This window comes from Cardiocondyla obscurior, linkage group LG14 (assembly GCF_019399895.1).
Source record: "Cardiocondyla obscurior isolate alpha-2009 linkage group LG14, Cobs3.1, whole genome shotgun sequence".
NCBI classification, from domain to species: Eukaryota; Metazoa; Arthropoda; class Insecta; order Hymenoptera; family Formicidae; genus Cardiocondyla; species Cardiocondyla obscurior.
The window spans coordinates 3,119,600-3,142,500 of record NC_091877.1 but is presented as its reverse complement, the minus strand read 5'-3'; the positions used below and the strand labels follow the sequence as shown (position 1 = coordinate 3,142,500).

At 38.5% G+C, this 22,901-nt stretch overlaps 1 protein-coding gene across 11 annotated transcripts in view; it reads right to left on the bottom strand.

The window, feature by feature from the left end:
* The window catches only part of Msp300 (Muscle-specific protein 300 kDa), an 85,149-nt gene that overhangs the window by 43,757 nt on the left and 18,491 nt on the right, over positions 1-22,901 (bottom strand). For 8 of the 11 annotated variants that reach the window (XM_070665795.1, XM_070665799.1, XM_070665797.1 and 5 more), the window contains 19 exons: positions 16,395-21,938; positions 15,967-16,255; positions 15,209-15,728; positions 14,669-15,117; positions 14,344-14,539; positions 13,810-13,884; positions 12,879-13,031; positions 10,547-12,794; positions 8,099-9,410; positions 7,618-7,981; positions 6,882-7,490; positions 5,963-6,748; positions 4,536-5,696; positions 3,604-4,383; positions 2,871-3,521; positions 2,060-2,661; positions 1,321-1,963; positions 916-1,254; positions 497-802 (listed from right to left, as the gene is read on the bottom strand). In XM_070665795.1, coding sequence (XP_070521896.1) covers positions 497-802; positions 916-1,254; positions 1,321-1,963; positions 2,060-2,661; positions 2,871-3,521; positions 3,604-4,383; positions 4,536-5,696; positions 5,963-6,748; positions 6,882-7,490; positions 7,618-7,981; positions 8,099-9,410; positions 10,547-12,794; positions 12,879-13,031; positions 13,810-13,884; positions 14,344-14,539; positions 14,669-15,117; positions 15,209-15,728; positions 15,967-16,255; positions 16,395-21,938 — 17,027 coding nt within the window. The remainder of the gene's footprint in view (positions 1-496; positions 803-915; positions 1,255-1,320; positions 1,964-2,059; positions 2,662-2,870; positions 3,522-3,603; positions 4,384-4,535; positions 5,697-5,962; positions 6,749-6,881; positions 7,491-7,617; positions 7,982-8,098; positions 9,411-10,546; positions 12,795-12,878; positions 13,032-13,809; positions 13,885-14,343; positions 14,540-14,668; positions 15,118-15,208; positions 15,729-15,966; positions 16,256-16,394; positions 21,939-22,901) is intronic. The other 3 variants (XM_070665800.1, XM_070665794.1, XM_070665796.1) reach the window with 1 other exon arrangement.

Genomic DNA, 22,901 nt, shown 5'->3' with positions numbered 1-22,901 from the left:
TCATTTGACCATTGTCTTTGCGCAATTTTCAAATCTCCGAGTTCAACGTAGAGCTGATCTATCTACGTTTTTATGATGCGCTCAGCAAGCTTGAGTAATAAAAATTTATTTCTTAAAAAATCACACGCAGTATCATTGACAACTAACGTTTACTCGCGCTTTGGTACGAATTGAGCCAAGCGAGAGAACTAATTAGCGTCGCGGAAAAATGACAATAATTAATAGCTAATTTACGCGTAAAAATAATTAGATAGAAGACACAAAGTTTTATGTCTATATATGTACGCTAAGAACTGTAAGACATGTTTAACTTATTTTCAACTATTTTAATTATTTTCATGCAATTAATTCACGTTAGTGAGATATGTTTGCTAAATTATTCTGATATTAATCCCGAAATAATAATTGGATATATTTATTAATGATTATGATTAGATAACTGTTTTGTAATAAAAAAAATTGTAATTTTATTTATATCTGAAAAATTGTTACTTACTTCTAGTGCTTTAGCGGTATCGTGTAAATGTTGTTTCGATCGCACCACTGTGTCTATGAGCTTATTCTTTTCCTCGGTTGCAGTCAGTCGCGTTTCGATGAGAGTCCATTGCGCTTCCAATCCTTCCCAATGTCGCGATAAAGCCTCGAGGGCATTTCTACGTCCTTCGAGTCCCGAAACTAATTCACGCCATTCCGAATTTATCAGAGAGAGCTGCGATTCTATCGTTTTCTTATTATTAGTGTCAGCAAGTTCGAGAACCTCTCGTCCACGTTCGTTTAGAAGGTCCAATTCAAACTGTTGATTCTATAAACATTTTAAATAAAAAATTAATAATACATTTAATTAATAATGCACATACATACTTGTAATTTATTTATAAAAAAAGAAGAGAAAATCTGTATTGTATTTTAATATACCTGAATGTCATTAATAGCATGCGTAATTTTCTGAATATTAAACTGCAGTCCAGCTAATGTAGTAACTGGTTCATCCGTGAATTGAGTTCTACCAATAACGGCACGAACACGTTCCAAACTCTGCGTATAATCTTTCCACACCTCTGCACCTTGTTCCAGGCGTGAACGTTGCGATTTGGCTGTATTGAGAGTGTTCTTTAATAACTGAGTATGTTGCTGTTGTTGGGCACTTAATTCCTCCTGCTCATAACTATCTAGAGACGGCCAAATTTTATCTGCCACTTGTTGAATCTGTTGTGACACGAGTTCGCGTATCGAAGGTTCGGTGCTGAAATATATCTAAAAATACAATAGAAGTTAAAAATTTAATTTATTTATCTGCAAAATTCAATAAATTTTTCTCACCTTATGTTCCTCCAAGTCGCTAAGAATATTTTCAAAGTCGAGACCCTCTTTGTTACTCTCGAGTCGAATCTCGGCCTCATGAACCCAATTGTGTAGCTTGTCTGTAAGAGCTGCGTAATCCAATCTCATTTGCATGTTACTCTCGAAGTAATTTCCACGCTCTTCCATCTCTCGCGGTAAAAATGTCAATAAAGAAACTGCTTCGCTTAGCATCTCCTTTAGGGATCCAGGCATTCCTTCTTCATGCCGCAGCGACTCTTTTAGATTTTTTATTCTATCTAGATATTCGTTCACGTCGGCGCAAAGGGCATGATGTTTCTTTAATTCTGCTTCAACACTGGTTGGATCCCTTTCCAATAGCGGTCTAGATTTTACTTCCTTTTCTTTGCTTTCAAGTCGGTCAAGAATGTCTGCTAATTCGTTAGCGAGTCTTCTGTGCTCGGCCGCCGCCAATTCATGTTGTTCTCTTTGCGTCTCTACTGCTCTTCGAAGAGCTTGTAATTGTTGCTTCAACGATTGCAGCTGCTCCGTAACGTTGTTCCTGTCTACAACCGAACCTTCTGCCGCTATTTGCTGCCCCTTGTCCGTCGCACTAGCGAGAGTAGCTTCGCATTCTTGAATTTTTAATATGACGTCATCGTACCTGTTAAATTATTAATAAGTTAAATTAATTGAATATCTATTGTTATTAAACTGTATCAATAACATTGGTACGTTGTAAATAATTTATTTAATATACCTTTTAATTTTTTCCTCCGTTGTTTGTCCGGACTTCTCGACATCTCGAACAATTTCAGTATACTTGGCAATAAAAGTAGTAATCTCTGCGATTAAGGCGATAAACTGTTGTCGTAATAACAACAACTGACGAAGTTTTGCTATTTGCGCTTCGAGAGCTCTTATTAAATCGTCTTGCTGAGCTAGGACGCCATGTAGATCTCCTACGTTAGCGGATTGAAGATCGGATAATTTAGCTTTATTTACCTTGAGATCATCTAAAATTCTTTCGTAAGCGGCTAACATTCCCTCGACATCTTCTACGCGGGCACCGACCGGCTTATTTAGATCGTGCAGCTCCTTTTGAATATCCGTCATAAATTGAATTGCTTCTGCCACTCGTGCGGCAGCTTCTTCAGCTTCGTCTATACTTTTCTGTAACGCATTTGCTCTCTCATTTATTACTCCGGCTACTCGCCCGTGAGCTTCCTTCATATTTTTCAACTGTTCACTTAATTCTTGTTTATCGGCATCGCTTACAGTCGGCAAAATTGATTTTCCTTGTTGATTTATCTTTTCTATATCTTCGCCATATTCTTGCGCTTCTTTTTTTAGCCGATCATACTGTAAAAAGAAATAAATTTTATTAATTAGTTACGTATTCGTTACATTCATTAAAGTGAATGTTCGATATATTTATTTTATAAATTTCTTTATTATTTATTCTCACAGCACAAAGTGAACCAAGTGAGAGAAAAAATTATCATCGCGACAATACAGTATTAGATCTCTATATCTACTCTTTAAATTATAAAAAATAATTATATACACACTTTAGCAAGTTGTTCACGAAGAATATCAAGAGTAGAAGGTCGCAATTCGGTAGAAGTCGCCACTTCAGCTTCTTTAATCCATCTTTGACACTTGTCTAATTCATTTTCAAAAGCCTTGCGTCCTTGAAGAAGATCGGCCAACGAGGCCTGTTTTTCTTTCGCCTCCTTTTTCAATTCCTCATAATCCTTACTTAAATCGTCTAGGAGAGTTTGAAGTTTGGCGCGACTGTCTGCATTACAATCTTTCAGCAAGCTGTGTCCTTGTTTAAGAATATCTTTAAGATTGCTTTCGTTAAAGGAATCGATATCCACTTCCAATCCGCTGTGTTGCGCAATATCCTGCTCAACCTTCGACGCTCTCAGAGGCAGATATCCGCTAAGTTTCTTCAACTCGTTGCCTTTGGACTTCATCCAATTTCGTGCTTTTTCAATATCAGCTTCTAATTTACGACGGGCATCAGCCGCTGCACTCGCGACAGATATTTCTTCCCTCAAAATTGTGCACAATTCAGCTTGCTCACCACGTAAAGATTTCGTATCGGTTTCTAATTGTTGTTGTTCGCTAGTTTCTAATTCATTTTGCATATTTCCGACTCTCTTTTCTAGCGTATCTATAATTAATTGTTTTCCATCTGCCTCTTTCAACATAGCCTGTAAAAATATTGTTATAATAAAAAAATAATGTACATACATTAATCTTAAAAAAAAAATCGAGAATAAAATAAGGAATTACCTTAAGAGCGAGAAGTCTTTCTTCCGCCTGTTTGCTTTCGAAGCCAAGTAATTCAGGCATTTTTATTTGTTGCTTCTTTTGCTCGATCCACTCACGATTTTCTTCGATCTCTCGCTTGGTTGATTCAATGCCCTGTGCCGTCATCTCCAAGACCTGAGCTTTTCTTTGTAACTTCTTACTAATATCTGCGTATCGTCTTTCAACCGACTTGATTTGTTCTTCGATCTGTTGAGAGTCTAAATTGCTAACGGAGTCCATTACTTGATCGCCTAGTTTTTTAACCTCTGCCAATTTCTCCGTTCCCTGAGATTCAAACTCGCCCGTAATATCTTTGAGGCTAGAAATTTTCTGATCGATAGTCAATCCACTACCCTTTTCAATCATGTCGACTTTCTTCGATAAGCCATCTAACCACGTTTGAAAATCCTGCACGTGTGATCTATATTTTTGGATAAGATCCTGTGCCGCCTGTTTTCCGGCGATAGCATCAGTCAGTTCATTCTCCAATTTATTCAATCCCTCCTCAATGTCGTGATCTTCTTCGTGAATCGACAATTCAGTCAACGCGCGCGTACGACGCTCACCTACGTTGACGAGTAATTCATTCATAGCCTGCAATTCGGATTGGGCAGCTTCTGCTCGCAGTTTCGCCGGCCGAGATTTCCATTCGGCGCAGAGGGCTCGTTGCTGATTAATCCAAGCACGGAGCGAATTCTTTTGTTGTAATTGCTCCTCGAGTTCACTTACAGTTTTCATTACGTTTGCCAAATGCGTTTGCATCTAATAACATCAAAAATATACAATTTAAATACTCTCAAATTATATTTATATTATCATATTATCTAAATTAATCTTATGACATTAAATCGATATAATTATTTATAATTACTAATGTTAAATTGTTTAAGTAATAAGTAAAATTAATTACATACCTGATCAATGAGATCATCGAGTCTTGTTCTGACTTCGACTTCTCTCGCTGGCACTTGAATAGGTGGAGCATCGAGAGGACTTCCGGGTCGAGAAACACATGCAGCTGCAGCTTCGCATGCTTCAACTGCTAACGCCAATCGCGCCTTTTCGGCTTGAAGCTTATTGTGCAGAGTACGAGCATTCTCGAGACTCTGTTCGGCAGAAGTTAAATTATCCAACGGAGCTTCAAATCCTTGAGTTATCTCGATCTCGTACATGTCCAAATTCTTCATAATGCTCTCCAGCGTATTCTCGTATTCCTGAAATTTCGCCAGAGATTCTGTTAATCTGTTTTTAATTTGCAAGGCGGTATTTAATAACGAATTGTAACTGTCTTGAACATTTTGCAATTGCGTTTCTATAGTTGATTTAATAGTAGGATTTGCACCGACGTATCGATCTATCTGATTGTGACCCTTCGATTTTAGTTCGTCTAATATTTGCTGATATTTCTGAATTTCAGCTAATAATGTTTCATGCTGTTTAATCTGCTCGATCGTTTGTTCTCTGTTTGTAATATACAGAGAATTGTGTGCCATTAGTTGGAAGGAGATTTGCAGCAACCACTTTTCTGTTTCTTGAAGAGCAGCGTGATACGCGTTGTACTCCTGCATTTCGTTTTCTATCAGCTTTTTCCTTTCACTGACAAGTTCGGCCAGTGACTTCCATCGATCTAACAGCTGTTTCGTTTCGTTTATGGTTGCGTTGTTTTTTGCCCAAGCCGATAATTCCGTTGCTTCTGTCATCAGATGATCTAAGTCGGATTTTTTATCGCGAATCTCCTCTTGAATGTGTTTGTATCGTTCGAGCATCGTCTTCATTTCGCCGAATTCACCCTTCGTGTCTGGAGAACTTTTAATGACGTTTTCATTCTCTCCTAACCACCTTGCTAATTTATTATGCGCTTCTGCGTGATCCTCCCAGCGATTCAGAACCGATTTTACTTTAGCCTGAACCGTATTAAGATCTATGCTCAACTGTTCCCAATTAGAACGTAAATTTGCCATATCCGATCGTAACTGATCTTGTTGTTCTGGAAGAGCCACATTGATTGCTTTTGCAAAGGCATTTTGCAACGTTGATAATAGATGTTGTCCTTCTGTCATACGTGTCGCCACCAACTAATTAAAATAATTTTATTATAAATACTTATGCTACGTTTATTAAAATCTTGATTATACATATGTATACAGAGTGAATTGTAATGAATGGAAGCAGTTACCGACTGTATTACTGTATTACCGAATTTTAGTTAACGCTGTGCAACGCTACATGTATACGGAGCTGTCGATCGGTAACAATATGCTTTCATTCACTATGATTTACCCTGTATTTTAGCGAACATTTTTATAATTATTTGTTTTTTTTTTCTTCTTAATAAACTCACCTTTAAAGTTTCTAATTTATCCTTTGCCCAAGCTATATCTCCCACGCCGATACAGTCTTCTACTGAACCGTGAGCCGTGCGTAACCAGTCTTCCATTTCTTTCTTAGCTTTCAAAAATTCAGTATGATCAGCTAGACTTTTTTCAACTCTTGAAACAAGTCCTTGCGCGTCAGTCAAAAGCGACGTGTATGCCGATTGCAATTGTACCGTTTTATCTCGCGCCCAACTACAGGCGCTAATTTCCAACAAAGCCTCGCATTTGTCATTTAACTCTTCCAAAACTGGTTTCTGCTTGACCGCCTCTTCCACCAAACGTTTACAACGCTCCAAGTCTTCTGGAGTTTTGTTGTCTTTAGTTCTTTCGTCCGTAATCTTTTTTTGAAAGTGATCTATCCATCGTTTCATGCCGTCCAACATATTTGTGAATTGGGACCAGCTCGAAATGCAATTGGCAAGAGTTTGTTGCGAATCGTGACACTGTGCTTGCAAAGATTTCCAGTCAGTCTGTATATGTTTCATGTCTTGTTTGATAGAGTCTTGACCCTCGGGTCCCGTTTTAGAAATGACAACGTCGCTAAGTTCAATTACTTTCGAGATCAACGTATCGCCTTTCGGCAAAGACGAAATAATTTGATTAACTTTATTTTCTCGCTCGACGATTCGCTCCTTTTCACCGTGAGTATCACTGTATTGTTGAAGCTCGACTTTCGTACGACGCACCCAATCACTTGCGTCATTCAGCGCTTGTTGGAACTTTTCATGATCTTTAACTTGATCTTCCAAATTCTAAAATAAACAAATATTATATTATGCTGTTATAAAACTGACGGTTTAAATTAAATTAAAATAAAATAATCTTTTTCTTAATTCTACCTATCTTATATGCACTTATTTTCAATTAAAAAAAAGAGTTACTTACATGAATTTTTTCGGAAGTTAGTTTCTTCAAACTATCGTATTTATTGATTGTTAATTCATAAGGATTTTTCGATATACTAGGATTTTCATTCAGACGATTCTTTAAACGGTCCACCGTCTCGCCATGACCGTGGATATCTCTTTGCATAATTTTATATTTTTCTAACAACGCACGCTTTTCACTGAGATCGTTTCTGTAAACGTCTGCTGATTGAACCTTGCCTTCAATTTCTTCCAACCAATCTGAAATAAGTCGGTGCATTTTGTTGAGTTCCTCTAACATGTTTGCTCTCGCTGACAATCTTTGTCTCACGTCTTCGACGTCGATTAACAGTTTATCAAATTCGCTTTTTAGATTTTCGGTATCCTCTTGAATCTTTGCCGCGCCGTTTTGTTCCGTGTTCATAATGACTTTCTCTTTTAATTCCAAAGCGTAACGCAACTTATTTTGACCCTGTTCCAATGTTTGCCGAATAGCTTTACACGTATGTAATTTATTGTTAACTTCGGTCAATGTATTGGGAATGTCTTTACACTCGCTTAATTTATCTCGCGTACGTTCGATCCAATCTTGACATTCTTGATACAAGGTATTATGTTGTTGATGTTCCTAATATTAAAAAAAAAAATCGATAAGTTTCAAACGTTACACGAAAATATTTATTAATAAATATTTACGTATAATATTCAGATAATAAATTGTAATTACCAAACTTAAAAATATATAAAAATCTAACCTGATAATGTAGTTCCAATCGGCGCATTATTTCTTTAGCCAGAGATAGCAATGCGTTATACTTGGTGGTAAGTTGTGTTATTGCATTAGAAATTCTCGTGTCGGCACACGTTTCCAGCAACATTTGAGCTTTCATATTTAAACGATCCAACTCTTTTTGCCAGTCAAATAACGTTTGCAAATGAATCTGAAATTGCTCTAAAACATTTTTCTTTTCTTCTAGACTATCTTGCAATTTATTAAACGTCTGAACCAATTGTTCTGTTTGCGTGAGCCATTCTGCAGCTTCGGAAAACTGATCCTCGTATTCCGTCCACTTTACTATACCGATTTCGAGCAAACTCTTTGTGTTATTCAACGAGTCTCTGTTAATAAATCACAAAACATATGTAAAATATTTTATATAAAAGTAAAAAAAATCTAATTTATTATTATTATAATTTCTCTGTATTGAAAAAATTATATTTAATTATTTTACTTACACATAATTATCATATTCTTCTTGCAATAATGCAACTTCTTCCTCGATTATTTCTTTATCTTCAGCATCTGCGATTTGACAGGCAGCATTACCTTGCTCCAGTGCTTTTTCCAGCTTCTTCTGACCTTCCGGCAATTCGCTCTGTAAAACTTTGAGCTGCGTGATTTTACTGGCCAAAGATTCCTTATCTCCCGTAGGCTCCGAACACTTTCCAAGTCGCTCTTTAGCTGCTCGTATCCATTGAACAAATTCATTGCCGCTGTCAATAAATGCCTGATGTTGTTCAACAGTCTCCTTCTGTTTCGCATATAATTCTTGAGCTTGTTTGCTCAACGTTTCGTATTTAATTGAGATTTCTGTTGCCGGCGTCGCCTGTTGTAAGTCTTCAGCTTTAGTGGTGACTGATTGAATCATCGGTTCAAACGCCACAATATCCTGTACGATGCTGTTAGTTTGTCGCAAATTTGCCTTTCTTTCTCCAATCGCTAGAGAGCTCAATCCTACTAAACCTTTTCGAGCTTTGGAGACTTTCTGCTCGCACACCTGTTGCAACTTGGCTTCACGGTCGTTAATCCACTGCTGCAGCTGTGAGTATGACGAACTGTAATCCGCCCACTGCAACAGACTCGTTTCGAGATGCACCTTTGTGGTTGAAATTTTCTTTACCAGTCGCTCCCAGTCGTTTTGAATTTCTTTCAATTGAGCATTGATCTCCTCACGACCATCCGATCGTGTGTTTCTCATGACTTTCTCACCGCAATTCACGGTTAGATGTATCAGATTCTGCCCTTCTTCACGTTTTCTCAACAACTCTTGTATCTTGTCCAGTCTATTCTGAAGTTCTTCGCGACTGCTGCTCGAAGCAGCTTCTGTTCCTTGACGGATAATCTGTTTAGCATTTTCGATCCAGTCGCGAGCTTTTTTAAGATTCGTTTCATATTCTTGATGCTGAGCCAAGTTAGTCTCGACCTTGTTTAAGACGTCTTTTGCGAGATTCACTTGGACCTGATAACGTGAATTTAAATGCCGCAGCTGATTGTTGACGTAAGTATCCAAGTGAGATGAAAGCAAACCAGCAGCCGTTTTATTAAATTTATCAATCTGCTCTTGACCTTTTATTAAGTTATCAAGTAATTTTTTCACTTCTTGCACCTGCTTTTCTTTCTCTTGTAGATTCGGTAAAAGAGCATTTTTTTGTGCTTTGATAAGAATATCAAATTGTTGCAACCAATCGCTAAGTCTCTCATATTCGTCCTTATAATCGCGCCATTGGCTTACGGTAGCCTCCAATTGATCTTTCTGCTGTTGAATCTCTGCAATAAAATGTACATATTTAATTAATAATACTTTTAAAGCTACGTTCGATTTAATTGTATTATTTAATTAATATGTTCAGGCAAAGACGGTCTCCGCGATTTTCGAAAGCGAGGACGACCTAGTGAAAGTCTTTCTACCGTCTTTGCCTGGACATACTTATTAAATATTATAATTAGATCAAACGAGAGTAACGAATAGATAGGCGCGGGGGGTGGGGTGAGGCGGGGGGGACGGGGTGCGAACGAGCACGCGAGCCTACGTGCCGCGCGCTAGGTATATTCCCCCACTACTCCCACTCTCGCTTTGTCCTTCTCCAGCGGTCGCGCAAGCACACACGTCCTACACATTGCGGAGCAAGCACGTGTCTCCGTACCAAAAGTAATTCGCACTTCTGTTTAACGAAAACCCTTCCGGCACGATAACTACGATTAAACTTGATATCTCTTTTTGTTACAGATCGACGCAATTGCATCCGGTGTCGTCGACGAGTGTCGTCACCGCCGATATTAATAATTATACGAACCGCAGTCGGTTCGTCGGTCGTTCCGGGAGTTTCGTATAGTATTCGGGCGGATTTTTTTGAAATACGACTTTCTTTTAATCGCGAGTGTCGAACATGGAACGCGCGAAAGTGATCAGTAATTTTGCGCGATTGTAAAATCACGGTCGGGGTGTTCGCGAGTGACTTGTGCGCGGAAGGATGGCTCGACACGTCCCATCTGAGAGGAGGAGCAGGCCTCGGATAGGCATCCTGCATCGGCGGAGCAACTTTTAGGTGAGAATTAATTCTTTTTCTCATAGAAAATCTTTATAAAAATAAAGCTCTACCTTCACTTTAATTTAAATAATATCATGTCTACATTAATATGTTTTATTTTATGTTACAGTCACCGGCAGAACTCTTCAACTCCGCTGACGCTCATGCAGATCGGTAAGTCGCATGATTTTTTTTTAATTATTTGCAATCGGGTGGGAATTCTTAAAAAATAGTGCGCGCGTGGTTTCTTCTAGTAAGTTAAAAATATCTATTGCTTAGTCGCGATTATTTTAATATAATTTTCTTTTTTTTTTTTTTGCAATTTATATTATCAATAATGATACTTTTAAATAAACGTTACTAAAATAATCATACCTTTGAACAATCCTTCGAAACTTTCTGTAAGTGCTCGGATTTCATTCCGGATAACTTCTTGTCCAACGGGACTCGTACTAGCGCAAACAACCTTTCCAGTATGTTGCAAATGTTCCACCAACAATTCGCCTTGAGCTTTTTTATTCAAAAGACTTTCGAGCGGCACCACTGCACTCTCAATTGCTAATTTATCGCTGAGCGATCTCTGCTTCATAGACGGTATTTTCTCGCGAGCTCGGTTAAGCCAACCAATAAGATCGTCGTGAGCTTCCTTGTACAGACGGTGGTCTTTATACTGTTCCTCTCGTTCGGATAACAAAGATTTGATTTTTTCGAAAAGTTCATCGAATCTGTTCAGTATGTCTTGGGCTTGTGAGGCAGCTAATCCTTGCTGACCGCTCGCGATCATTTCAGTAACCTTACACTTCAAGCTGTCTACTTCGATGTTCTCGCAACGAACTTTCTCTTCAAGAGTCTTGATTCGCTCCAATTGATTTCTCTTCTCCGACATTGTTGTTTGAAATTGAGAAATTTCATCGATCGACGTCTGCATGTACTCCACTGTCTTATTAATAGATTGTATTTGCTCCAACAAGCCAGCCCATTTGTTTATCGAGTCATCCAAGTTCGTCTTCGTTTCTAGCATCTTTGACGCCAAAGCGCTCCACTGTTCCTGAAGTTTCGCTAAAGCATCGTTGATTTTCTGATGGCCGGCCGGAGCTGTATTCGCTAAAACAGCCTGGGCTAATTCAACGATACTCTGAACTTTCGCGAAACCATCTTCTTTGTATAATAATAAATCCTGCACGATGTTCATTTTTTGTTCCAAATCTTTCTGTAATGATGCGCTTAAATCGGAACAGTATGCCAGCTTATTTTTTATGTCTTCTAGCCACGTGGTACATTCTGCTAATTGATTATCGAATTCTTGATGTGTGGCAACATATTGATGCCAACGGTTATTGAGATCTTTGACTTTGCTAGAGATTTGCTGATATTTTATGCTCAACTCCGACATGTACGAAGTGCGAGAAGTAACAGTTTTGTGTAGTTGCTGAGCACGCTCGGAAACAGCATCGATTTCTAATTCTTTCGCGCGGACCTCACCTTGAAGAGCGCGTAATTTCTCGAGCTGAATCTTTTTATCTGCCAACGTCGGCTTAAGATCGACAGCATGCAATTTTGTATCGGTATCTCTTATCCACGCTAGACATCGTTCCTTTGACGTCTCGAATTCACTCCATTGTTGAAGCTTGTTTTCAAGCGCCTCGATAGTAGATTTGACGGCTGAGATTAAGCCTTCCCATTCTTGCTGCGAGGAATCAATCTGCGAGCGGATGTTCACTTGTCCTGATTCCAAAGTACCAGGTATTACTTTCTCGCCTAAAGCTCTGATTTGTTGCACTCGTGACTCGTCTTCCGGTAAACTATGCATTAGATTCATTAGGCGATCTAAATTCGTGTGCAGAGACACTCTTTCCAGCTCTACATCGCCCCAGAGGATCACGGCATTATGCGTGGCATCTAACCACTCGTGCGTATTTAAAACAGCCTTGCTGTACTGTTTATGATCGTTTACTATGCCTTCGTATCTTTCCACAAATTTCATCGCACGTTTCAATAACACGCTGTGTCTGTTCGTGAAATTATTAACTTTTTGATCTAGCTTGTCGGTACGATCAGGCAAATTGTTCACCTTATCTCGAAGATCTAGTAGAAAATCTTGTTGGTCTTGAGCATCATGTCGAATAGTACGATATATATGCAATTGAGCCCATTTCTCATCCAAGGTAGTTCTTAGCTCAATCTCCGGCTTTAAGTGAGCCTCTGCGTCCTTTAACCAATTCTCGAAAGTCTCGCAACACTCGTCGATATCAGACCATCGTGTGATCTTCGCTTCCAGCTCGCGTTCGGTTGAAGCGATACTATCGTAAAATTCTTCGAAAGCTTGTTGGAGATCTAGCAATTGCTGACGAATAATTTCCCGGCCGTCGGTGCCAGTCGTAGGATACAACCGTTCCCCAGCCTCGACTGTGCTGTTAATCAGAAGAGTAGATGCAGATTGACGAGCCAAGAGTTCTTTTAAATTTTCCACGTTTGATATTAATTTCTGCCTGGTATCGCTAACACTTTCTTTCGACGAGTGATACCGCGTTCTTACGTTCGCTAGCCATTCGGAACATTGTTTATAACGATCTAAATAGCTGGCATGATCCACGACTGCTTGCTCGCATTTTTTTACTAGTTCCTGAAACAATATTATATAACTTATTTTTATTTTCACAATAAAAAAATTGGAATAAAAGTGTCGCTATATTAATGTAATGCCTACTTTAGCGGTCGCTTGAATTGATTGAAAACGTGACGTGACTTGTTGAACGCTAACAGAAAATCGAGTTTCGCCACTAATCTGCATTAATTCCGACGAATCGTCGCTCATTTTATCGAATTCAGCCTCATTTTGCCGTAGATTCACAATCAGCGACTGAAACAAATTACTTTTATATCACAATTGTATTTATGAAAATTCATTAAACACCAGTATACCGCACAATTCGGATGTATTTGTTTATATAAGTGCAGTTACCACTGCACTAGTTCTTCTGAACTAGTGCAATAACTGCAGTGTAAACAAGTGCACCCTGCATGAACATAAATAAAGACGTTCTCTTTTACGTGCAGGTTAAATTAGATTAGAGTATTATTATTCAAGTGTTAAACGCGAAACAGTATGCACCAAGTATAAACGAATAAAATTTAATCATCTTGAGATATCAGATTCATTTATTCATCTCGATGTATATTTCAGCGTCAAAGAAGCTTCAATTCGTGCAACAAAAAACAAAATTTTATTTACAAATTTTGAAACTGAAAGCGCAGTATTTATTGAAGGCACATAAACGGATCGTCGAAATTATAATTAAATTTACTTTGCCGATACGCAAATGAATAATCGTTTAGCGTTATAAAATCTTTAGCACGACACTAATTTTTATGTAGTTGAATAAAATAATATCATCCATGTTTCGTATTACTAATTGTGCATGTCGTTTAACACTAATAAAATTGTAAGACGAAGCGTTGGGCGTCTTCCACCTGCTTTGACAAAAGCTATAAAAGCTGAAAGATAGATTATAATAAGAAGAAAAAAGTAAGCAATTATGTCGAAGAGACTCGTCGTGAAGCCGTTGCAATCATCTGCCTTTCGCACAATCTCGTTTTGTTACAAAATGATATTTGCAGCTCGCATATCACTCTCTTACTTGTTCAAGATGGTCACCAAGCGCAACCAGCTCTGTCATATCCGTGCTTTGTAAATCGGCAATCTTTTGAAGTTCCTAGGAAATTTTATCACATATAATCATTGCGCGTGCGAGATAATTACGCTCTGCGATTGGAGGTAAAAGTTTGCGTAGGTAGGGCTTACTCCTCTCTTTTTCATCGACTAAATAAAGTATTTGCACGATCGTATGAGACGTATGTACAGATAGAAAAACAATAGTGTAATATTAATTCTGCAGGACTTATATTTGTGTTACATCCGTGTGTGAAAGGGTGTCAGTAGAGAAAACATCTAACGTCTAATTGAATATTATAACTGGACATTTTAAATATGCACACCTCAAATTATGTTACTACTTCGTATCAGGAAAGTTTTTGTGACGAGGGATAAACACAAAGCGATGTTTTTTTATATAATTCGTTAAGTAGGGCATTTATCAAATTCGTGTTTGTAAAGCCAAAAAAAAATTCGCATTATCTCTAACGCAAGATTGTAATAATGCCTTCGAACTTACTTGATATTTTTCAAGTTGTTCCTGCTTCTCTTCAAGCGTGTTCTTTAAAGAATAGTTCTTTAGTGATGTTTCGGCATCAGTAAGCCACGCGAGCAAACGTTCTAATGAATTTTCGTATTCGCTCCATTGTTGAATTCTCTCTTCGATGCAGCGTATTACATCGCTTACGGCTGTAGCGAATTTTTTGTTTTCAAATCTGAAAAAAAAAAATTCAACATGCATTTATGTAATTAATTGATAACAAGATTATGTGTTTTTTATTTTAAATACTTTTTTCTTTACAAACAAATTAGTTAACAGTTTTTTTTTTTTTTTTTATATTTACCTAAGATTGGCTAAATCTCTTTCCATAAATTCTTGTGAGCGAGGTGGTAAATTACGCACACTTTGCGTTACATGTTCTTCAAGAACACTCAGTTTTATTTCACCTTCACTTTGACTGTCCTGTATTTGTGTAACTTTAGTTAATCTAGCCTGAAGTGCAGTTTTGTTTCCCGTATAGTCACTGTAATTCGCTAAACGTTCCCATTGACGCTTTTGATAATCTTGATAAGCTTTTTGTAAATCATGGAACTGTTGGAAAATGTCGAGCAACGCTTCCAAGTTGGATATTCCTTTCTGAGATGTATCCACTAGCTTCTCATATCTTTTTAAAACCGAAACGACTTTTTCGTGAACATCTGGTGGGACTTGAGTAACTTGAACCAAAGCGTTAGCTTTCTCTGAAATGCTTTCGACGAGACGTTTATGAGCCAAGATTTCTTGATGCAATGTCTGAAATAAAATTTAATAAAAATATTGTAAAAAACAGTTGTTAAAAATATATATTTATATTAAATTAATAAAAATTTAGGAAAAAAAGAACCTTCAGTTTAAGTAATTTTGATCTTATTTCCGGCAATGAAGACCATGCAATTGAGGAATCTTGTTTAATTGCGCGTTCCATTGTGTCCAACCAAATCAATATCTGTTGTAGAGTCTCTTGATAACTAGACCATTGTAGAGATTGGGCGTCTTGCTTTTTCTGCTGCTCAGTAATACCTTCGGCTAAGCGATCCCATCGTTCGCGAGCGTTTCTCAAATCGTGTCTAATTACTTCACGCCCTTGAGCGGAAGTATCTGAAAGAATTCTCTCACCAAGAGACGTTAGGCTCGCTAAGCGATGTTCAGCTTGCTCCTTTTCGGCCAATAAAACTTGCAAACGCGAATTTCTCGTTTCAAGATTTCCGCTGATTTCATCTTTCTTCAAAATAGCCAAAGTTTTTTCGAGAGGCGTAAACCAAACGTCAATGGCCTTTAATTTTTCTTCGTAAGCGCGATGATCATCTACGATGCTTTGGCAACGATTTATCACTTCCTTACTAAGCACGTGCAACAACTGATACCTAAACATTTTTACAACATTTTTATAACATTTTCATAACATTTTATATACATAATTATATTTTTTTAATATTTTCAAGATTTAAATTTCAATTTTATAAAAGATTTTAAATATGAATATAATACAATTATACGTTCTTAAAACTAATATTTTATTTCTAGCATTTTTATAATACTTTTTTGAAAAAATATTGTATAAAACTATAAAAAATATAAAACTTTAAAGATAATTCAGCGTACCTGTTGCTGACTTGAGAAATTAGTGGTTTAATACGTTCGATTCCACTCGCGTGCAATAAACTATGCGACTTGTCTACGAATTCGTCTATCTCCTGTTCTTGTCGCACAATAATTTCACGTTTCTCTTTAAATGTACGAAGTTGCGTTTCTTTATCTTTCAATGTAGGATGCAACTGTTGATCTCGGAATATCGCCTCCATAAAGCGGAACCATTTCGTGTGTACTTCCATTTGATCTTCGAAGTTTCGCCATCTCTCCAAAGCTGCTTTTTGTCGCTCCTCGACAGATTCTGAAAAATAAAGTTTATCAGTAAAGTGATTACGATAAATAAAAATTACAAATTAAAATTTAAAAAAATGCGAAAATAATTATTCTGTGTAATTTTGGAACCACGTACAAATTCGAATATACATATAATACATGCTTACCGATTTCGTTAAGGAATTGACGCAAATTATTTTCCAAGGTAATCACTTCTTTGTTAATAACTTCGCGACCTTTCGGGGCGGTGCTGTTGGCCACAATTTCACTGAATTCCTTTAACTTTGCAAGATGTTCCGCTCCCTGTGTCTGACCGTCTTTCAACATCGTTAAACTCGTTAATCGACGAGATATTTCAGATCGTTCACCTGTTACATCGTTACATTCCGACAGTTTTTCTCGTTCTCCATTTAGCCAATCAGAGAAGCATTTACATTGTAAGTTGAAACGATGGTGTTTCTCGCAACAGTCCTCCAAATTTTCCAATAAATCTCGCGATTTGGCGACGATATTTTGGAAAAGCTGCTTGATGGATTGTAGATAAACGTTTAGAGAAGTATCCTTCGTCTGATCGACCAATTGTTGCGCTTTGTCGCAAACCGACTCGACCAACGTTTGATGCGACATTATTTCTTGATGCATAATCTTGTGATTCTGCAATTGCGCTCGTTTTTCTTCCAACGACGATTTTAATTCCGTGTGCTGATGCATTGCACGCTCAACGTCTCGCAACCAAGCCGTTAATTGTTCTTGGGACAAGGAGAATTCGGCGAATTGCATCAGACATTGATCCAGCTTCTGCGTCGAGTTCTGTAAGTCTTCGGAAAATCCGTCCCACAGGCCGCGCAAGTTTCTCAGCTGTTGTCTAATTATCTCTCTACCGTCCGGTGAAGTGTGTACGTAGAGCTTCTCGCCGAGATCGATGACGGATTCGAAACGAGCATTTTCGCGAGTACGAATGTCGCCAAGGTCCCTGATCTGCTTCTGTCTGCTTTGTAACACCGCCAGATCGCCAACAATTTCGCTATGTTTTTTCAACTCGTTCTGAACTTCGTTGATCCAACTTAAAAATTGATTATATTTTTCGTTGAATAAATTATGTTCTTTTACGTACTGCTCGTATCTCGCGACGGCTTCCTTCGCCTGATTCTTGATCGCTTGATACCTGGTAGCTTGACGAGATACTTTGACAACTAAATCGGATTCTGCCTCCACACCTTGACTTTTTTCAACCACCGCGTTTAATTCGGCGCCTTTAGCCACGATACTCTCTTCCAGAGACTTCAGCTTCTCCAAGTGAACGCGTTTCGTTTCCTCGGTACTCTTCAAGCTTTGATCTTTCACTTGCATTTCAATCTGTTTAAGCCAAGTTTCTAAACGCTCAACTACTCCCTCGAATTCAGACCATTGGTCAAACAGATGATTCAGTTTATCTCTGCTCGAGACGCATCGTTGTAGGAAATCCTCCCAAACTTTTTTCTGCTGATCGAAACCTTTCAGCAATGCAGGATGACCGGCTATCGAGGTTTGCTCCAAAATGATATTTAATTGCTGGTTGCAATCAGACACAATTCTATCGCCTTCGGGCTTTTGCTGCAGTATGTTCTCGATCAAAACGATTTTTGACTTTGCTGTATCGCGATCTATTGAGAGATCCTCGCTGACAGGCGTCGTCTCGTTTACTATTGTGTTAATCCAGTCTCTCATTTTCTCGAACGTTTGAAGATAAGCCTCGTGATTAGCAACGTACTTCTCCATTACGCCAATTCTATCGTCCACGTCTTCCGATAGCTTTTCGTGAGCCTCGATCACGCTCTTCAACATCTCACTGGCTTCCTCATCTGGAGCTATTCCAAGCTTGTTCTCAAGTTGTTCCAGAATATTTCGGTGAACTCCGACATCTTGCGCAATAGTTTTATACAAATGCAAAGCGAGTTTCTTCTCTTGAATCGATGGTAATAAATCCTGCTTGTCGCCTAATTTTTTTCGTGCTTCAATTAACCACTGCTTTACTTGAGAATATTTATCCTCGAACGAAGATCGATGCATCATATCACTTTCGATTTTCTTATATATTGCGTTCGCACGATCAGCCAAGGCTTCCACACGACCACGTAAATTTCTCAGCTCACTTCTTATAAATTCTCTATGATCCGGTGTTATCCTCGCGAAAAGCGTTTCGCCTGCTTCCGAAGTTCGATTTAAAATCGCTTGTCCAGTTTCGCGTTCTTCCCCAAACGCTTTTAATTCTTTCAACCGAGATTGATAAAAAGTCATCGGTTTCGGGCCGCTAACTTCGTCGAAACATTTCAATTTCTGCTCCGCATTTAATAGCCACGATTGTAATTCCTTCACACTAGCGGTATACTGAGCTCTGATTTGTTTAAATTCTCTAAGTCTGTCTAGATATTGAGCCAGAAACTTGAGCACCGAATGGTAACGCGTATTTAAATGTCCAACGTATTGAGTTACTCGGGATTCTGGGCTAACTTTGACAATCTCCTCCCCAAGCACGATCAAATCCTTCATCTCGCGTTCATAATTCTGAATTTTTTTCTCAAGCTCCATTATCTCGGTTATTTTCGCGTCGATTTCATCTGGATTTAAGAGCATCGTGGCCTCCAATCTGATTTTATTCTCGTTCTCTTTGAGCCAGGAGATGACATTCTCTGATGTAAGTTCGTACCGTTGCCATAAAGCGATATTTTGTTTCAGCACGGATTTAATTTTTTGATAACTGACTTTTAAAAATTCTAAATCGGCGGCAACTTTGTCGCGTTCATTTCTAAGCACGGAAATTGTTTCATTACTCTCAATGGTACCTAGAAGTGTCAACGAATTATCCGTGTCCATTTTTCGCGCTTCACAGTCAGCGATACCATCTTCCACGTCGATCAGAGAAGCCATTTTTACTTCAAGATTATAACGATCGCTGCTCTGTTCGGGTTCGCACCAGGCTACTTTTTCCTTGTGGGTCGCTACCATTCGTTGCAAAGCACCAAACTTTTCGTGATAAAGCTTTGTTAAAAATGCTATCAATGTGGCGTTAACTTTATCGGCGTGACTCGCCACGCCGTCTTTACGAAGCTGTAACGCCTGTAACTCTTTCGGCAAGCTGGACTTAGATATAGTTGGATATTCCGATGCCATATCTGTTAATTTTTCATCAATTTCCGAAAGTGCATAGTCACATTTCTCTAGCTCGGTTTTCAATTCCTGACATTTATTAATTCTATGCAGAATCTTACTATTTTCTCCAGTTAGATCGTCACATTTGATTATCTCTTCACGGATCTTTGATATCGCGTCGCTGCATTTTTTCAACTCTTGCTTGATAACTTTCTCTTTCTCATTGAAAGATGACGTAAACGACGCAAGTTTATCCGCGGCTTCTTTAACAACCTTAAATTGATCATTTAATAAATTATTGAGAATTTTCAAGGTAGATATTTCCGTATCGTCGTTTAATTTAGCAAGCTGCTCGGTCTTCGTGATAATACCTTGATGAAGTTGCTGATGCACAAGTAATTCTTCGCGATATTTAATTAATAATGCTTGTCCACTGTCAGCGTCAAGTAAACGTTTGCAAGCCGCGGTGAGAGCCTCGTTCATATCACCGAGCCATTTTGTGAGTTCGTGTTTTGCTTCTTCAATTTGTTTCCAGATAATTACTTGCGTCTCATACACTTGAGTCCGATCGATCACTTTGGCATTAATTTCATGATATTTTTTTCGTATATCAAATAAATCTGATTCGATCAGACTGGTCTTAAAATTCGGCATTAACGATGTTTCTTTTGCCAGCTGCTGCGCCTTGCCGTCCATTTTATCTAAAAACTGTTTACCTTTCTTCAAAATATCTGAAGCTTTTTTATGCTTTTCCAGAGTTACATTTGCTTGCGTAATGTCAGTTGACACGTCTTTGACCGACTGACAAAGATTTTTCGCCTCGTCAATAAGTTTAATTAATTTTTCTTTGGCTTCTCGATACTGTTTCCAATCAGCATCCATTTCAGCATATTTTCTTCTCTGCTCGTGCAGAAGTTCATTCACTTTTTCCCAATTACCATCTACCGAAGAGATCACTACTTGAATGTTAGTTATTGCTCGCTGATCCTCCTTCATCAAATTATCACCTTCTCGATGCAAGATTTCCTTTTCTGGTTCTCGTCTTTGATGATCTTCTATCAAGTCGTCTATTTTTTCAATCGCTGGCGCAAGTTTTTCGCAAGTATCAACGGCATATGTAATATTTTGCAAATTCGTCTGAGTGTTGACAATTTCTTCTGTAATTTTTTGCTGCAATTTTCTGAAATTATCCCATTTAGCACTAAGGTTCTCCAATTTATCACGTTTAGTAGATAATTCTGTTTTCAATACAGCAGCCTTCGATTCAAGATCATTTAACAAGGAAGTCGCTGTAAGCGGTCTCTCTTGCTTGTCACGAACGTGTATTCCCAGAGTACTGTCCATTAACGAAACGTGCTCCTTCCATGTGTTGATCTTTGTATATACAACTTGAAGATCTGTAGAAAGTCTGTCAAGATCAATAATAGTTGGTTTTCTAGCTTCAGATTCATACTTACAATGATTTAATTGTGCATTGGCATCATTATGCCAACTTAACAGTTCGGTCCACTTTTCCAAACCTTTTTTCTTTTCTCTCAGATCATCTTCGAGAACCTTATATTTCTTCGCTAAAGACGAGTAAATTTCATCCAATGCAGCAGCTTCCAACTTGGACCCTTGCAATGACAGTTGTTTCACTTCATTGTAAATCGCTGTAAATGCAGGTTGTTTTTCTGAATGTTCTTGAAGATAAGCGTGTATTGTTTGTAAATTAGTATCAATGTCGTCTACGTTTACGTCTCCGATTTCGTTGATATTCGACCTCAATCTCGTCATCCAATTCTCAAAATCAGTAATTTTCATTTGGAATTCTTGTCGAGTCAGCAAGGCATCAGAAACACGATTAATATGATGTCGAACAGTATCTGCAAGTTTGCTTACCCTAGTTTTCATTTCAGCAACACGGCCTTTTAATACAGAAGCGCCGTCCAGTGACAAACCATGGCTAATATGATCAGAAATTTGGGTCAACGATATTAATTGAGCCTGATGATCGGATATGCCTTTGTTAAATTCTTTTAATTGCACCAATTCCTTCTCTAACTTTGCAGCTTCTGGTGTCTGGACGTTGGGTTCTTTAAGAGCCTCCTTTTCGCTATTCTCCAACCATTTATTGAATTCTTTTGCTTCCGATTCAAAAGTGTTCCACGACGAAACTAATTTATCGAGCTTGGTTGCCGTTTGTACTGCAACATCGTGAACTGCATTCCATCGCATGTAAACGGCGTCGACTTCATCAGGTGCTACTGTTCTTCCAGTTATTTGTTGACTAATCGTTGATAAACTCTGAACCTTTGGAAGATGCTCCTGGCATTGAATTTCAAAAGTTTTAGCCGACTCTAACATTTGTGTCGCTTGAGCCAAAGTAGTAGGTTTGCTACCCATCATAGCCGCCTTAGATTCCGCCTGTTCAATCCACGGTTTTATCCGTTGAATACCTTCTTCGTATTCTTTCCATGTCGCAAGATTTTGAGTAGCCAATTCACGCTGAGTTACTATACTCTTATTTAAAGATTCAACCGCTTTATGAAGGTTTTCAATATCCTTGCGAAGTTGTTTCGCTGGCGTATCCTTACTGTCTTCTACAAATTTAAAAGAGAATAGTTAATACTTTTTATATTAGAATATTTTTGATATACTAATATCGAAATTAAAATAGCGCCCGTATGATTTATAAGCAAAAAATAGTAAAAAAAAAAAAAAAAAATAACATACAATTACGTAGTTCCTTCTCTTATCTAAAAATGATGTTACGCGTAAAAAACATGCCCGAGCGTCGAGCACACCTCATTTGTCTGTTTTAAGGAAAGACGCCTCGAGGCTCGTCGAGAGTAAAAAAGAAAACGTAAACAGATGTACGGTGAAAAGCAGATATGGCAACGGCAGCTAGCGAACGTGAATTTAGTGTCGCATGTATATACCGCGCCGGCCGGTTTGCCGATGACTGATTTCTCCCAGTTCTCTCATCCCTTGCCTCTGTCGTCTAGAATTACGTACGTACGCTAGCCCGCTGTCACCGCAAAAAATGCCATATCTGCTCTTCGGAATATATACATACTTCGCGTTGAGCTCGATGCTTCCAAAAACTCTGCTCGAAAAAGACAGCGTTCAATTGACGATCGAGCCTATTAGCCGTCTCACTTTCTTCGTGATTATCTCTTTCCTCGAAGTCGAATGGCCGAACTTAGTCGAAATTTTTAGCGGTCACTTCAGTCTAGTTGCGGACGCTCGCGCGCGAGGACGTGTTTCTAATCGCTCCGCAACTACGCGTATTTTCGACCGCGGATAAGAAGTATCGCGTACGGATAAGAGTCGTTATCGACGCGGGACATACGATCATTTTTTGTACTTCTATATCATTCTACACGTCGTTCTGCGTTTCGTTTTGTGCCTACAAAAAGCCCTTCGGAAAGGTTATGTCACGAGCGAAGCGCGCGGAGCGTTCAACTTGAAGCAAGTCGCGTTCAGACATTTCCGACATGTTTCTTTCGCCAGTCTCGCCATCAGTTTCCTGTTTCAAACTCGAGGGACTACTCGAATGAAAA